Source organism: Protopterus annectens, chromosome 7.part0, assembly GCF_019279795.1.
Source record: "Protopterus annectens isolate FY-2018-M chromosome 7.part0, PAN1.0, whole genome shotgun sequence".
Classification (NCBI taxonomy): domain Eukaryota; kingdom Metazoa; phylum Chordata; order Ceratodontiformes; family Protopteridae; genus Protopterus; species Protopterus annectens.
The window spans coordinates 1,043,012,399-1,043,030,786 of NC_056739.1; the positions used below are offsets into that span (position 1 = coordinate 1,043,012,399).

An 18,388-nucleotide genomic window follows, 5' to 3' on the forward strand; every position below is an offset into this window, starting at 1 on the left:
CAGGACAGTCTGAGTCATGTCATCCTATGCAAACTGGCCATATCATCAGCATCGTCAAAATAATACCTGAGTATAATCAGTTCCTCCTTGAGCCCAGACTCAGGGAGACTACACACTTTTCCAAGGTCTAATTGACTAAGGAAGAGTGGAACTTGGGATATGTGAGATGAGTAGTTGAGGGCTCTAGTGGCTGAGGAGTATACTTGCTACACCTGACCAGAGCTTCTGACTCTGACAGCAGACTAGCAAAATGTGATAACTGCGATCTATACTTTATTGGTAGGTTCTCATAGGATCTTGCTCAAGGATTCCAGGTTAGGGGCTCAGACCATTCAGCTTAGTGTTTATGCAGGGCGTTTACCTTCTTAAGCCCTGCAGGAGAAGAGTCTGTATGGATTCTTTTTATGCTATCTCATTACATTAATTGTCATGTCATTGAGACTTGGTAAATGACAGTACAACTCAAGGACAAGGCATAACACTGAATATGTATATAAAGGAAACAGCAGTAAATATTTTGCAACATTTAGTGAAACAATCCCTGTGATAGTATACAACATACCATGAAAGTGGTGTGACTATACCAATCATATTATCCAAAAGTAGTAATATGGAACATGGAAAGAAAAACTTTTACTTAATGTTTAAGAGGTCTAAAATGTCCGCAGCATTAATATATAGTTAAATGTATGCAGCACACTCATATAGTCAGGTTATGTATGACAAAAATTTAGGAACTCTTTAAGTACTGTATGTCTGCCTGCTCTCCATACACCTCTGAATACAGCATTACTGTGCTGCTGCTTTCATGTTTAAGATGACTATGGAGCACCACAAAATACTTCTCTTTTCTCATGTGTTCTGTTGGTTTTGATTTACACTGTTTGCAGGACATGACTTAGAACGATTTTCTGTTTCCCAGCAAAGTTTGGAGGTGTCTGTGCTAGGCCAGCATAGCATTTTGTTTGTGTGACAATCTAGGTGTATTTAAATCGTACATACTCTACAATGTTAGCTTTGCAGATCAGTGTGTGCCATTTTCTTAACATGGGCAAGTGTTTAGTTGTCTTCAAGAAATGTGAGGATGAATATTACTGACTATGGCACAGAAATGTTTAGGTCAAAGAATGCAGGGTACTTTCATTGACATGAAGGAAGGAAAGGATTGCCAACTGTCATGCATAATCAGGGTCAGCTTTTGAGATGGGTAAAAGTTTGTTAGCCTGCACTTGCCTCCATATAATTTGTGCAAAGTAGAACAACCACCCTTTCCTGTCACAAATGGGTACATTTCTTTTAATGACATTAATGGCAGTTCTTTCAGAATCATACAGTACATGACTTTAGTACAGTTATAATCTTTCAGCCATGTCAAAAAGCATGCTGCATATCTGATTTGTCAACCTTTCTAAGTCATTAATACACTAATGGCATGGGTTTACCATCATAAATATGGGCATGTTTTTTATGTCAAGTTATTACTGCTAAACTGTTACTTAAACTACTTTAATCCCCATATATAGTGCTCATTTGGCCTCCCGAGTGTGTGTTCTTTAAGCAGCCTACTGCAGACCGCTTGTTACTGCCCCCCTTCCTTTCTCTAAACCCTGTAAACCTCTTACTTACTACTTGCACCTTTATAGCTCTTCTGCCTACTATCCTTTGCTCTTCCACTTCTTACCACTAGGTGGCAGGACCTACACTTAATACTCCTAGCAGTAGACTATTCACCTGGGGCTTCAGTATATAAAGCTGGCATGACTTTTCCTTTTTAAATTCAAAAGTAACATACTCCCTCCTTCCTTTACCTGCTATACCCCCCATAATCTATAATCCCACTCCCTCCCTGCTATATCTCAAACTCTCTTTCTTTTGTTATTGTTGTCCTAGTCTCTTTTTTCCCTAAACTATTCATTACTTACCCACTTACCTTCATTCTCTGGATATCTGTTGCTGATACTTTTTTCTGCTGCTCTATCTTCACTTGCTCTAACCCACTCTGTTCGCCCTGCGGGCTCACTCTGCTCCCTTACCTTACCCACATATCCCACCCACCCCCTGTGTTAACTTTATACTTGTGTAACCACACCCCTTCCCCATCACCCAACCACTGTCTTCTGCCTATTAGCCATCGCACCTCTACCCCCTACCACACCTTAAAGCTACATTACACCTATATGAACTCTCTCTACCTTCTCCACCCCAACTATACTTGCTAACATTTAAACTGCTATTCCATCCTTCTCTCCTGTCACTACCTATATTATATCTTATACTATACTCCCTCCCTCAATCTACACTATCTCCTGTCCTTTACCTCCCTATGGCCCAAATGTATAAGACCAGTTATACAAACCTACTACTCATAACAACTTTTCTAGCTTCACTAACCATTCCCTATTCTTTAACCATCTATGAACACTGCTCACTTTGTGAAGGTCACCTTCCCCACCAACAAACACAATCAGTTTCTCAAATAATCTTCCATGTCCACATTAACATAACCTCTACTTCCATCTATATACTTCCAAAGTACCATAGATCCACCTATATTATCTATTTCCAAGATAAAAACAAACTAAATAGCTATTTTAAATTCCTAAAGACTATACAAAAACCTCAACAACACCCTCTACTAGATGGTGACATTCATCCCCAAACCCTGGCCCCACAAATAAAATTATCAGGGACCCATAGAACCAAACATCTAGTTCCCATACACCAAGAAAACCCTCTAACTCCCTCCTGATAACCCATCTCAACATCCATAGTATAAACAATAAATTAACCCACCTTCATGCACTCTTAAATGTACACTCATTTGACATCCTCTGTATTACAGAAACTTGGCTAAAGCCTACTACTCAGGACCAGGAAATCACCCCTCCTGGATATAACATTCTGAGATGTGATCGGAAAACCAAAAAGGGTGAAGGAGTAGCCATCTTCTTTAAAACTGAACTTCAATGTACAACCTTCAATACATACCTACCCTCAAATACTAATGCTGAAATCCTTACTGTCAATTTTCAAATCAACAATTGTAAATCTATGTACATAATTTGTTCCTACCTTCCCCCTGGAAATAATATTAGTACTCTTGAAAGTATCCTCAGTTGCCTCTCCACTCATCTACCTCAGGAAACCATAGTGTTAGGTGATTTTAATATAGACTGGACTACTTGCAGCTCCCCTAATCCTACCACCCAAATAAATCTTTATGGATTTTCCCAAATTATAACCACCCCCACTAGAATCCATAAGCCTAGCAGTAAAGAAAGCACCCTAGATTGGATCCTTATAAATAGCCACCACGACACATACAAACCAGGTACCCTTCCAGACGACATTAGTGACCACTCTCTAACCTATATAATTAAACAAAAACCCATAGTTTCACTCCATATCTCTTCAAAACCTCACACTCAAAAAAACACTTTAATCCAGAGAACTTCCAAAATGAACTTAAGGCATGTGACTGGTCACCTCTATATCATCTTCAGCTGGATGAAGCAGTATCTTACTTCAATACAAAATTCCTACAAATCCTTGACTACCATGTCCCTCTCGCTCTACCCATATTAGGCCAAAGTCGCTCCATGGCTCTCTAAAGTAACTAGGCAAAAGATCCCCCTACGTAATAAAATATGGGCCAAATGGAGAGCGTCTAAAAATCCAGCTGACCATCTTTATTTTAAACAATTAAGAAACTCTACCAAAAAGGAAATTCTACTCAACAAAAGGAATTACTACCTTCACCTACAACAGACCCACCAGAAACAACCGCAAAAATTCTGGTCAGGCATTAACAAATTGTTTCAGCCAGGGCATTCTAAAACTCCCACCTTATCAGGTATTACCCAGAATAACTCTAAACAAATTGCTGATACCTTCAACAACTACTTCACTGAAGCTATTCAAAATCTAGCAAATACGCTACCCCCTGTTAGCTCTAGCCTATCAGATAGCACAAATAGCTCAGCTCCTTCTTTTCATCTACAACCAGTACCAACATCACTCATCTGCTCCCTCCTTCAAAAACTCAAACCATGCACCCCCTCAGCTGACTGTCTACCAGCTGAATACCTACAAATAGCATCTATAGTCATTGCCTATCCTATATCCATCCTTATAAACAGAACAATCACAGAAGGAACAGTTCCCTCCATCTGGAAAGTCTCACACATTATCCCTCTGCATAAGGGTGGCTCTTCTACTGAGATTTCTAACTTCTGACCAATAGCCTTACTCTCTCCATTAGGTAAAATAATGGAAACATGTATCCACCGACAGCTACTCTTCCACCTTCTCTCTCATAACTTACTTGCTAACTGTCAGCATGGTTTTAGACCTTACCACAGTACAACCACTGCCTTGCTATCCTTTTCTGACTGCATAAACAAAAATCGCAAAAACTCTCTTTCCTCTGCACTATTTATTGACCTGTCAAAAGCCTTTGACATGGTCAACCATCACCTACTTATTAACATACTAACAGCCCTATCACTTGACACCCAGGCAATACTCTGGTTTAAATCCTATTTAGATAACAGACAACAAGCTGTCCTGTGTGATAATAATTTATCAACACCCCTCGCTGTTAACATTGGAGTACCTCAAGGCTCTATATTAGGTCCCCTTGTCTTCTCTGTCTTTATTAATGATCTTAAAGCTAACACTCCACAAGCCACCTGCATTCAACATGCAGATGATTCAACTTTAATCTGTTCTACCAATTCCATTTCCTCCCTCCAGACCCTCACTCAAATAGTATTTAATAATGTTGAAAATTGGTTTATGCAACATTGCCTCCTCCTGAACCCCAAAAAAACAAAATTGTTGCTTTTCACTCCTACCCAAAAGTCTCCACAATGTCACTTCACAGTAACCTCTAACAATGGAACTACCATATCCCCAGACACTACAACTCGACTCTTAGGTATCACAATAGACCACTACCTTAACTATGATGATCATATTAATACTACTATAAAGTCAGTCAACAGAAAACTAGGCTCCTTTATAGAATCAAAACCTTCCTCACACCGTTGGCCAGAACTACCATTGCCCAAATCCACCTTATCTCTACCCTGTTTTATGTCTCTGACATTTATACCAACCTATCTAAAAACAACCTGAGCAAACTTGCAACCAGCTATAATAACATTGCCAGATTCGCCACAGGCGCCCCTTTTAGAACCCATCACTGTCACAACCTTAAACAGCTGGGATGGTTAGAACTGCAAAACCAACTTCAATATCAACAAATTACTATCACCCAAAAAATTCTCTACCACCCTATGAATACCCCAATCCTCTCTAGTCTGATTACTCCATACAAGAATCTGGAAACACTACACTCAGCTAATAAGCTACTAGTTTCCACTACTAAATCTAACAACAAAGCTGGAGACTCATTAATCTCATACACAGTGGGAAAAACCTGGAACCAACCTCCTAATGAACTCTCTTCTCTTTCTTCTACATTGCTCTTCAAAAAATATCTCAAGGAATACCTCATAACACACTGGCTATGCCCATGCTCTAACCCTGACTAACATCTCATTCGCTATCTTCCACGCCCTTCACTCATCCCCTCTGTTCTGTCCTATGATGTCTATTTGGTTTAACTAAAAAATGCCAACCACTACCTAAGTATTAAAGGAGACTTCCTCTCAACTCTATTAAATGAGTGACTTACTCTAGAAGTACTCACCTTCTACTTAGCTGTAAGTAAGCATAAGTATGTAGGCCTGTACCCAGGCCTCTGATGTAAAATATCTAATCTTGCTCATTTTTTTCTTTTTCGTATTATATGTTATCTTAAGTTTTTTTCTCTTGCCGACTCTGTACACTTTTTTATGTCTGATCTAAATTAATTTAATGTCACTTCCTGCTATTGCATATGTTGTATGTTATGATACTATTGCATTTATTGTATGGTATTATACTATTGCATATATCGGAGCTTTTCTCCCCGGGCCTCTAGTGAAAATGGACATATATCCAGTTAGACTAGCCCAGTCAACAAATGTAAAATAAATAAATAAATATGTCAACATTTACGAACCTTTTACAAGGAAATTGCCATCCTATATCCATATTTTGAAGATGAAAAGTAATGTAGATTAATTTCAGTGGTGAGTGTTAGAAAGGGTTATATTACTTTTGGGATCCTCATAAAATAATGTTATAAAGTAGCTTTCTTAGAGTAGACAGTGAAGGAATAAAGTCATCAGGAATCATTACTATTTTCACCACATCCTTCTCTTGTTTTCTAAAGTGGCTTACAAGGCTTGATGTGATGGCATACTTCAGAACCATAGCCAGGGTGGGTTGTAGGGGGTGGCTGCCCCAGATGAAAGCTATTAGGGGTAGCGATTGTCAATGTGGAAGTGATGTACCAGCATTGCCATTTGCAAATATTATTCAATAGTGGTACTTCAGTGCATTCATTTAAAAAGCTATGGTTGCTTAAATGTATGAAAAATACTTAGGAATTGTAGGGGGTTTAAGGCTATTGAGTCTGACATAAATTATGCCTTACCTGTTCCAAACCCAGACTGTACTTCTCTTCATAAGGAAGGCTATGTCAGTCATGCTCTGGGAGAATTTCTGAATACCCATCCAATTATCCAGGACCCGACTGAAAGAAAATAGTACATTACACTGCTTTATCTGCAGGAGAGTCTATTTCAAAGGTGAGGGAGATTCTGGGTAAAGAACATGTCTCTCCACCTTGCATTACTGATCTGCTGAAGCAGGTTTAGATCTCTTTTTCTGGTATTTGTGTGGACTATTTGAGTTATGAAGGCACACAAGATGAATGTTTGGAAGGCAAAGAATAGGTTTCCTCTGAAGAGACTATAAAACACAAACCAGGGAGAGAGCGTCTAGTCTTTTCTAGTAGGTTAGGGATTTTAAGCATATGATCTCTTTGTTAGGAACTCTTGGGGACTTTCAAACTGTTTGATATGTCTGGTGAGGTACATCCCAAAGGGGCATTGTATTCTATAAGTAGCCCGATCAATACTGAATACAATAAGACGGTAACCTCTTTTGATCTGGATATTATCTCTTTAGCAATCAGCTGCAACAAGTAGAAGGATTTCCTGACAACTGTTGCTACATGTTGATTAAACAAGAGGGAATTATCAAACCAGGTTCCAGGTTGTAACTACATTTTTATTTTGAAGTAGGGTATTCTCAGTGCTATATACTGTGTCATGGTTTGTCTGGCGAATGCATATTTTAGCATTTGATTTAAGCCCATTTTCAATATACCAGGCATTTATAAGTTTATTTTCCTGCTGGGGGGCTTCTGTGCCAGAGGGGGATTTCCCAGTTTATTTATTTATTTCTTTGTTTGTCTAATTTTACAGTGTTTACCAGAGTAGTACACTGATACCAACTGAGTATTTGCAGGTACTGCCCAGGTGAAATAATTCACAAAGAAAAAGTGTAACAGAGAGGCAGTAAGTTGCACATATCAATAATAGAACAGAAAACAACAATATATAACAAAACTGTACAGCAATAATGAATAGATGTAGCAAAAACTATGACAGGAATGTACAGTTTACAATTTTACATATTTCAGGTTTACATCATGGTGAAAATGCTGTGGTGGAAGGACAGTCAGGGTGGGGGTGGGGGTAAAGTTATGAGGTGTGTAGATGAGAGTAAGGCTAGAGGTTGTGAGGCCCTTACGTGATGTGGCCGGCTGTGTGGCAAGTATGGTTTAATACTTTCTGGAGGAATTCAGCTCTGAAGGTGGGGAGGGAGGAAGGTAGCTCCTTTAGCTGGGAGATGGAATTCCCAGATTTTAGGAGCACAGACAAAGAAAGGGTGGATGATACAGTATAGCCTGGTTTGTGGGGGTTGGAGTGGAGGGGTGTTAGGAAGAACAATCTTGAAGTTGTAGTGTGTGTGTGTTTTGTATAATGTTTGGCAGTTAGTTTTGGGAATGAGTTAGGGTGGAGATGCTTGAAGATGACACAGCCTGATAATAGGTCTACTCTTTGCTGCAATAGGAAACATTTGGCTTTTTTGAGGGTGAGACAGTGGTGTTTATGAGAGGTTAAGTTAGTGATGATGTGATAAATTTGATAGCCTGTATTGTGGAATTTTTCTGTTTTTCTTAGAGGTTGTGGCTATTAATGGGTGTAGTCCATATTCCAGTTGGGCCAGAACAACTCCTTTGCCTATAGCAGTTCTGGTTGATTTGGATAGCTAGGGTGAGATTTTCCTAGCCCAGAGGAAAGTCAAAGTAAACTTTATTGTCATTTAGAACTACACATGTGTAGCCTAAACAAAATTTTGTGCATCATCTCAATTCTTGAGATTACAAAGGAAAGTGAAATAACACATACAAGTAGAGAAATAAACATAACTAACAAATACAATAATACTCCCAATACACGCAAGAAAGAGCAGAGACATTTACCAACACTCATATACAAAAAGAATATCGTCCCCTGAGTTAAATTAACTACCCTATTTAAAGTAAAACAAAGCACAGTACAGACTGAAATGCTTAAGCTATTTTTCTAATATTGCAGTTCAGTGAGTTAAATAATACTGACTATGGATATAATAAATAAATAAATAAAAGTGATTTCTCAAAAAAGGTATGGAATGTTAGTAATTGGTCTATCCACAAACCAATGTATTTGAAGGAGTTGGTTGTTTTTATTGGTGTGCCACAAATGATAGTGATATTAAGAGACTTTGGTGACTTTTAAGTTTTGGGGATGCTGCCAAATAGCATGCCTTTTGTTTTTGTACAGTTAAGTATTAGTTTGTGGTTAATGAGTCAAGAATTCAGGGAGTTAAGTCTTTTCTGCAGTTGTGTTTCAGTTGTAGACTAGTGGTTGTGGCTGGACCTAAAGATTACCATGTCATCAGTGTAGAGAATGAATTGTTGGGTAGAAAGGTCCTGAGGTAGTTTACTAATGAAAATAAAAAAGAGGAGCTAAGAGAGTACCTTGGGGTACTCCCACTGAAAGAAATGTGGACTGAGAGAAGGAACGGCCTAATTTAATGTTGAAGAATCTGTTTGACAAGAAGTCTTGGAACCACGTGAGGGATGTGCTACTAATGCCAACGTTGCCAACGTGCTTTTTTTAGGGTCAGTGAATGTTGCTTCTGTCAAGTTCCCTTTGTCCATGTTGTGGAGAATCTCATAAGTTATGCACCAAAGTGGTATAATTGTACTGTGACCTGTCCAGAATCCATGTTGTTTTAGGGTAAGGAGATGGTATTGCTGAATGTAGCTTGATAGTTGTATATAAATGATTTTTTCCTAACACTTTGCGAAGAGTGGGAAGGATGGAATTAGGACAAGAGTGTATAGTGTTTTCAGGTTTAGAGTGTTTTTGCAAGGGGTAAATAGTGCTGTTTTCCAGATGTTTGTATTATATTTTGTGTCAGGCAAAGGTTAAAAATGTGATGAAAGGTTGGATTAGAATTCCCCTGCAGTGGTAGACAAATTAGGGAAAATGTGGTCTGAACCTGGGGGAAGGGAAGTCTATGAAAATGTATTCAAGTAGATTACTGATTTCTTTATCAGAGATGTTTTTGAAGTAGAAAAGGGGATGACATAAGGGAGCTGTGGTAGAAAGGAGAGGGGACTGGATGCTATTGGTAGTTTGAAAACTGTGGCTAAATTCTCTGACAAAGTCAGAGCAGGTGAGTTGTCCTTGATTAGTTTGGATTAGGTTTAGAGAGGATTTGTTGTCAGAGGATTTGTGTTCGGTAAGTAGACTGACCTCATGCCAGATGTGTTTGGGTTTATTAAAGAGGGACAGTTATTTGGATTTGAGATTGTTTGCTTTGTGCCTCCACATAGATTGTTTAGTCTAGATCCAGAGTTTGGTAAAGGAAACAAAGTTGCTGGGGGCTGGATTGTTTTTCCAAGACTAACAAGCTTATTTATTTATTTTTTTTTTGCTTGAGGAGAGATTTAAGCTCTGTAGTGAGCCATGGTGTTTGTTGTTTTAAAGGCATTTTACCATGGGGAAGAATGTGTTCTGGGGATACAAGAGTATCTAGGTTAGGCTTATAGCTGCTATGTTAGGGCCTTGGATATTCAATATGGTAGAAGGTTGTCATTTTTTTTCAGTTTGGTGATATTTTATGTGGTTTGGGGTCTTAAGGAAATCAGTTTGGGGAAGATTTTAGAAACAGATTGCTAATATGAAAGATGAGATATGAGTGATCCCTGAATGTAGGTGAAAGAATGACATTGTTTGAGACAGTTGATGGTTTATTAGTTGAGGGGGTGTTGGAGTATAAATTTGGGCATGTGGATTCTGTGATTAGCGATTAAGAGATCCTTGTTAGCCATAAATTTGGAAATGTCATTTAAGGGGGGACATGAAAAAGTTAGTGTTGAAATGCCCCAGGATAATCAGATGATTGTTTCTGCTGCAGAGTCCTTTTTACTGAAGTTACTATTGAAAACTATATCAGGGATTAGGGATTTGAATTCAAAAGGATCTGAGGAGGAAGATATGTTGCTGCAATAAGTAAGGGTTTGTTTTTCTTGGTGTTGAATTTAAGAAGGACCTAGTTGGGGTCTGTGTCTGGTGTACTGTTGGCTGTGGCTAGGACAGTGGCATAATATAGCTTTTGTATAGATACAGACAGCCTCCTCCTTTCCTCTTACCAAGTCTTGCATTATACTCATAATTGTATGAGCGGAGGAGGTGCTGAACATTGGGTCTGCTTGGTTTGAGCTAAGATTCAGTGATAGTTGTTAATATATGGGTTGTGGGAGGAAAGGAAGGCACTTACTTGGTTGAGTTTGTTGGCAGTGCTTTGTGCATTGATGATGGCACAGGAGATGTGGGAGTAAGTGCAGTTTGTGGATGGAGGGGAGTGGTGGTAAGGTCCAGGGCTAGTTTCATTTCCAGCTCTGATAAGGAGGATTAGAAGGCATGGAGTGAATTTGCAGAGATTCTTAGTTATTATGAGTGTATATTTTGAGGTAGGGAAGAGTTGTGCACAGTAGAATTTGTTTATGAGGGACATGTTTAGTGGGGGCTAGAATTGAAAGTCAGGCTGATTTTGTTATTGGATGGGCATAGTAAAACTAGGAGAGAATGCCAGAATGGCAATGGTAATGATGAAAGAAATGTGTATTTTGTATGATGGGGTGAGAAATGTACCTTCTGGGGACAGGTACAACAACAACAATAAGTAGGAGGTATGTAATGAGAAGGACTGGGGCATCATGGTTAACCATGGGTGCCAGAACCATAGAGCGAGGGGGAAGGGGCATCCCCCCATTTTTGCATCTAACTTATATATACAAACTCCGAGATTGCACTACAGTGAAGGAAGGGGTAAGTTTACCAATCCTCACTACAGTGCAATCTCCATTCAGCTGCACTGAGCTGCATGAATAAATGAGCAAATGCACAGCGTAACCCAATGCCCACAGTTCTGCAATTTCTGTTTTAGTAAAAATGGCAGCAATTTATTTTCTTTATTAAAATCGGATTAGGATCTGATAGCTCGCACTGTTGTGCTCTGCCACTGCTGCGGCTTGGCTTCCTGGACTAACTTCCACTTGTGTAGGGGGGGGTTCAACTTTAAATACTGGGGACTGGGGTACACTGTAACTGCAACACCTGACCACACTAAGCAGGTGCATTGGTTTGCCTCATCTCTGCCTAACTTAGTAGTTCAGTCTGGTCAGGATTTAGTGGTAGGTCACAGGTGTAAAAATTGCCAGCTAAAGCCATTGTGTTCTTTCTGTGACCTTACGGACTCCCACACTTTTTCTCTGCTTCTGCTTGCTATATAATCATCCGCTGGCCGGACCTCCTTCCACTTCTCAATCAGTCATGAAAAGTGCTTGAAATTTGTTTCTTTCTTTCTTGTTGAAGAAGAGTAAAAGAACTTACATAATTGAAGTCTGTTGCTGTCAGTGCCATGGTGGTATATTAAATATATTGCTGTCTTCTTGTAGGCAGTTGCAGCCAGTATTTTATAAATTTATCTTTTATTTTTTTTTTTTTGTTTGGACTTTGGTAACTGGACGTGAAAGGCACTGGGTGAGGGCTTTGGGTCTAAGGCAGTGAAAAGGTCGTTGGGGAAACTTTCATTTCAGTGCTTGTGCATGCATAGAAAAGTACTGAAGGGGTCATTGGGGAAAATGTTTAATTTTTGTTTTTGTGCATACATGGACAATTTATTGTAAGGGATCCCTGGGGGAAAGGATTCATTTTGATGTAATTTTGTTTTTACTCTGCTGCCAGTATTTATCTGTTTTATCTTCTATTTTTTGCTTGGTAACTGGGCAGTAATGGCACTGGGTGAAGGTCTTGGGTCTAAGGTGGTGAAGAGGACATTGGGGAAACTTTTTCATTTCCATGCTTAACTGTACATACATAGACAAAGTACTGAAGGGGTCATTGGGGAAAATGTTTTATTTTTGTGCTTGTGCACACATGGACAAAGTACATAAGGGATCCTTAGGGGAAATGATTCATTTTGATGTAATTTGGTGCTTACTATGCATACAAACACACTACTGAAGAAGTCGTTGGGGAAAATGCTTCATTTTTGTGTTTGTGTACAGTGGATATAAAAAGTGTACACACCCCTGTTAAAATGCCAGGTTTTTGTGATATAAAAAAATGAGACCACAATAATTCATTTCAAAACTTTTCACACCTTTAATGTGACCTATAACCTGTACAATTCAATTGAAAAACAAACAAATCTGTTAGGGGAAAAATATAAAAAATAAAAAATGTACAATAAACTGGTTGCATAAGTGTGCACACCCTTACACTAATCCTTTGTTGATGCATCTTTTGATTTAATTACAACATTCAGTCTTTCTTGGGTACACACCTGCCATCAATTAAAGAGAGACTGATTAACCCCAAATAAAGTTAAGCTGTTCTAGAAGGAATTTCCTGACATTTACTCAGTTGCCTGCTACAGCAAAAGTCATGGTTTGTAGAGAGCTTGCAAAGCATTAAAGGGATCTTATTGTTGAAAGGTATCAGTCAGGAGAAGGGTGCAAAAAATATCCACAGCATTGGATATACCATGGAACACAGTGAAGACAGTCATCAAAAAGTGGAGAAAATATGGGACAACAGTGACGTTGTAAAGAACTGGATGTCCCTCCAAAACTGATGAAAAGACAAGAAGAAAATTGGTTATGGAGGCTGCCAAGAGACCTACAACAACACTGAAGGAGCTGCAGGAATTTCTGGCAAGTACTGGTTGTGTACTACATGTGACAAAAACCTCCTGTATTCTCCCTATATGTCTGGACTATGGGGTAAGGTTGCAAGATGGAAGCCTTTTCTTATACAAAAAAACATCCAGGCCCAGCTAAAATTTGCAAAACAATACATCAAGTCACCCAAAAGCATGTGGGAATATGTCTTATGGTCTGATGAGACTAAGGTTGAACTTTTTGGCCACAATTCCAAAAGGTATGTTTGGTGTAAAAACAACACTTCGCATCACCAAAAGAACACCATCCCCACGGTAAAGCATGGTGGTGGCAGTATCATGCTTTGGGATTGCTTTTCTTCAGCTGAGACTGGGACTTTAGCCAAGGAAGAGGGAATTTTGAACAGTTCCAAATACCAGTCACTTTTGGCCCAAAACCTTCAGGGGTCTGCTAGAAAGCTGAAGATGAATAGGAATTTCACCTTTCAACACAACAATGACCCCAAGCATACATCCAGATCAACAAAAGAATGGTTTCACCAGAAGAAAATTAAAGTTTTGGAATGGCCCAGCCAGAGCATAGACCTAAATCCAATAGAAAATCTAGGGCTGTGCACAAGAGATGCCCTCGCAATCTGACCGACTTGGAGCTTGCTCTTTTGCAAGAAAGAGTGGGCAAATATTGCCAAGTCAAGATGTGCCATGCTGATAGAATCCTACCCAAGAAGACTGAATGTTGTAATTAAATCAAAAGTTACTTCAGCAAAGTATTAGTTTAAGGGTGTGCACACTTATGCAACCAGTTTATTGTATGGTTTTTATTTTTTATATTTTTTCCCCTAACCATACCTCTCAACCTGGAAACATCAAAAATCTGGACAAGGCTCATGAAAAATAGGTATAAATCTGTACGCTGATTAGCATACAATTTGTGTACATAATTATATAACCCTGCCCACTCCAATGGAATCATGGGATACGAACTTTCAAATGCAAACTGAAGCACAGACAACCAAAATATGTCACCAGAGTCCCCCTGCAGCCATTCCAATGTCCCATTACCTAGCTATTTTGCCCCATTTACCATAAAACACTAATTTGCATACTGCTTTACTTCTACAATGATTATTTGGATTTTATTTTTACATTTTATAGCACAATGTGCAAACACTAGACATCTGCTAAACAAAGCAGTACTGTCTCACAATGAAAATATTTTTTTTTGTTTTCACTAGTTTTGTTTTTTTGTCAGTACGTCACAATGAAAATAGACAGCATTAAAACTCCTTTGCCCTTGAAACTCACATTGATTGAAACAGCATTGAAACCCACAGCACATCCAAAGAAAATGCATTTGGCCAGTCGTGGATAAAGATTACCTTTGGGCTGTACTTGTTTAAAAATATTTTTCTTATAATGCAGCACAGAACATAATTAGACAAACATGATGCCTGTATTTTAAACAGATTGTTATGCATGTATTTAATATAACATACTTTAACATAGTAGTAATTGCTTACACTAGCTAATAATCCATGCAAAATTAAGGCTGGTTGTTTATAGTACTGCTTGCAACATCGGAAGTTGTATTTGTTTAAAATATAAAATGGTGTAGTTTATGCTTTAAACGCATGTTTGAATGTATGTAGTAAAGCTATTTTGATTTGGACTATTAAAATAATTTCCCAGTCTAGTGATATATTTGTATTCCTTTCAAGAAATGGCTGTTGCTGAAGGGCTGGTGTATCTAAAACTCTACAGGCAGTTATTTGTTTGTGCATTAATTACTTGGCAGAGTTTATTGATAATTTTTCATTAACAGCTCCCCATTCCCAAATAAATTGCCCTTATCATATGTCCATGTAGTCAGTGTTGAAAAAAGCAGTTTCTAGAGCTGAAGACCCCCTGGGACTGAAAAGCCATGGTCGGTCTCCTGTTGCTTGCTGCTGCTATGTGTAAATGTATCTTGTTGCAAACTAAGACAAGTTCACGTCAAACAAACTTGAATTATTTGAGATACATTTATGACTTTATGAGTTTGATTTCCTGAATGAAAGTCAGCAATGAGGAGAAATCCCACAGCCATTGTAACTTGTAATAAATAACAAACACTTTGGCATTGCCCCTTTTCAGCAGATTATGTAAGACTGTAAATATATATATATATATATATATATATATATGTGTGTGTCGTGCCAGATTATTTCATAATAGGTCGAAAAAAACGACAGTTACATAATGTTTTAAGTGGTAGCACAAGGCCTAAATATAAAAATATTTTATGCAAAACATCGTTAATTAAACATTATGGGATGTTTATTTAGTTGCTTCCTGTATCCAGGGTTTAATTATTTCCATTTTCATTTGTCTACTTGTGACTCTGAACAAGTCACTTAAGTACTCCCTGCTCCTGGGTCACTCCTGAAAAGGGACATTTATAGCTTAACAAATGCGTAAAACAAACAAACACAGTTTGACACTGAAATTACTTTATATGGTAGCTTCCATGTTGCAAGCAGCAAAACAGAGCTGAATTCTCACGAGACGCTCCTCCTCCCAAAACACGCACACACGGTTAAGGCACATTTGTGCCCTTTATGGCATTATTCGGGCTCCTAACTTTGTTCTTGGGCACATGGCTGATTCTGAGGAGGTAACCAGGTAAGTGAGTGGTTTGTGAGCTGTTTTAGATGTCACCAGGAGCACAACAGCCAGTCAATCATCCACCACTTTTTTTTAGCTGTATTACAGAACCTCACATGTCAGAAAGCCAAGGAAGCAAAAGAAGGAAACTAATCCCCGAAACACAGAGAGACAATGTAGCCACATATTGGTCAGTGACTGAAATTCAGATCAGTGATAAAACTTTATTTATCAAAGGGAAATTTAATTGCCAGTCAAGTGATATGGTTTACATTGCAAAATGTGGATCTTGCCCTACTTTTTATGTTGGCAAGATCGAGAGAAATCTAAAACAAGGTATCTATGAGCACTTTTATGACATCAAGAAATGTAAGGAAACAAATGCCCTTTATAGACATATCACATTATTTCCAAAGCATAAATTTCACTTTTGGGTCTTGCAGCAGGTGAGACCAGACACCAGGGGTGACTCTTGGTCCCTGTTGTTGGATGAGAGGAAGCTGTGGTGGCAGATATTTTTAAATGCATCTGTGGCACCAGGTCTGAATGCTGTTATCAGTATTAAGTGCTCTCTAAAAAGGAGAATGTTGGACAGATAGTGATGTTTTTTTAAATATTTTTGATTTATCTTGAATATTTGTTTTTTTTTTATAAGAATTATTTAAAGCATTTTTATTCTAGTTTTGTTATAATTTTGTGTTATTTTCATGGTTTATGCAGGTATTTTGTGTAGTTTTTTTGCAATTATTGCCTGTCACTTTAAAGTGCTTTGCCTCTCCTTTCCTTCTTATTAGCTCATTGTGTTATCTGTACCATGTGACTTACTAATCTTTTTAAGCTAAGTACCTTTTTCTGTTGCATATATCTGAAGAAGTCTTAATTGGAAGATGAAAACGCTGATATTTTTTGGTACAGTTGTGTCTATTTTAATAAATCTGTTGTTCTGCCATCCCAGTTGCCGTTGGTGAAGTGTAGAATATTAAACAGTGCTTTTTTTCCTTTAAATTTGATTTTTGCAGGGGGCAAGCCCTCATACACTTTCCTGATGTAAGATGCAAGCCTCCCCACTCCCCCATATTTATATATACCAAGTCCAAGATTCCCATACCTTGGAAAAAAGGAAATATTCTGAGAAATCACAATCTTAGACTTAAGTAGGGGAGACTTCAAGCGATTACAACAGAATGGTGTTCAGGAGAGGAGGAGTGAGGTTTAAGGGAACCAGCAAATGAGAAATTTATGTAATGGTGAAACGAATGAATAATAATTGCTAAAAATAAAACATATATGTCTAATGCGTATAAATAATGAAAAATGTTGCTATGGTTTGTTTTCTTTTCTATTATTGTATGTGTACCTGTGCCATTTTTTTTAAATGTGAATATTTAATAAAGGCAATTAAAATGTTGTACTTTTTACAATGTGTGTAGTATTTATGAAATAAGTTTGCATCCATTGATATAATAAAAATAAGACCTGTGACATTTCCAAGTAGCACTTCGGAACAAATCTATCATTTTTGAAAATTCATTAACAAGGTGGACATTTATATGACCAGTGACCTTACAATGTTAATACAAGGTCAACCATTCAGAGTATAGAGATGCCATGCTTCACTGGTATCCCTATTGTGCTCCAGAAACTGAAGAAATGTCTTTTTTTTTCTTCACATTCCTATGTTTACTAAAAGGTTTGAAGAAAGCTGTAACAGACACACTTCCTGAGTGTATATATACCTGTAGTACCACCTCATAGGAATTTCAGCAGAAGCAATGTAATGCAGTCATCCATATCCAGATACTACCTGTGTACATTAACTCTGTTTCTGATTTTTCCTGGTCCCAGAAAAAATATCATCTACCATTGTATCCCTGTTGTCTGAATGTTCAGAGTAATACCACTAATATCTTTAAAACATCCTGGATCCATGGTCCCAGTGATGGGGAATGAATGGAGCAATTGACCAGAAGGAGGCTGATGATTAACAGGCAGTAGGGGCAAAATGATTACTATATATCTATCTATCTATATATATATATATATATATATATATATATATATATATATATATATATACACACACACACACACACACACACACACACACACACACACACACACTATGAAACTCTAATGCATTTTCATTTAGTAGCAACTTATCTGCTTACCATTTCATCATAGAATTCTGAAACAACAGTGTTTTTTCCCAGCATGGCATTTGTGTCTGACTGAGACAACTTCAGCAAGTGATACAATGTAACCTGTTAAAAGAAAAAAAAATAAAATAAACTTCACTAATGAAGATCAGTTTCATTATCTGTAAATTTTTTTTTTCATTTCCACGCTAAGTGTATGGCTTCTCGGTCCTCTAGACACAGGTTATCTTGTGGGTTCACCATTTATTTGTGTAAAGCATTACTGTGGAAGTATTTTATTGATCACATAGTAAGGTAAATAAATATTTTTAAATACCTGCAAGTTATACCCTGTTTAGTTTTAACATACATGAGTTGGGCTGTTGATTCTTGGAATATCAAAGGCT

General features: G+C 38.0%; 1 protein-coding gene across 1 annotated transcript in view; it reads right to left on the reverse strand.

Moving 5' to 3' along the window:
* LOC122806131 (YEATS domain-containing protein 4-like) overlaps positions 1 to 18,388 on the reverse strand; it is a 460,120-nt gene that overhangs the window by 116,894 nt on the left and 324,838 nt on the right. The window contains exon 5 of the mRNA XM_044076368.1: positions 18,015 to 18,107. Coding sequence (XP_043932303.1) covers positions 18,015 to 18,107 — 93 coding nt within the window. The remainder of the gene's footprint in view (positions 1 to 18,014; positions 18,108 to 18,388) is intronic.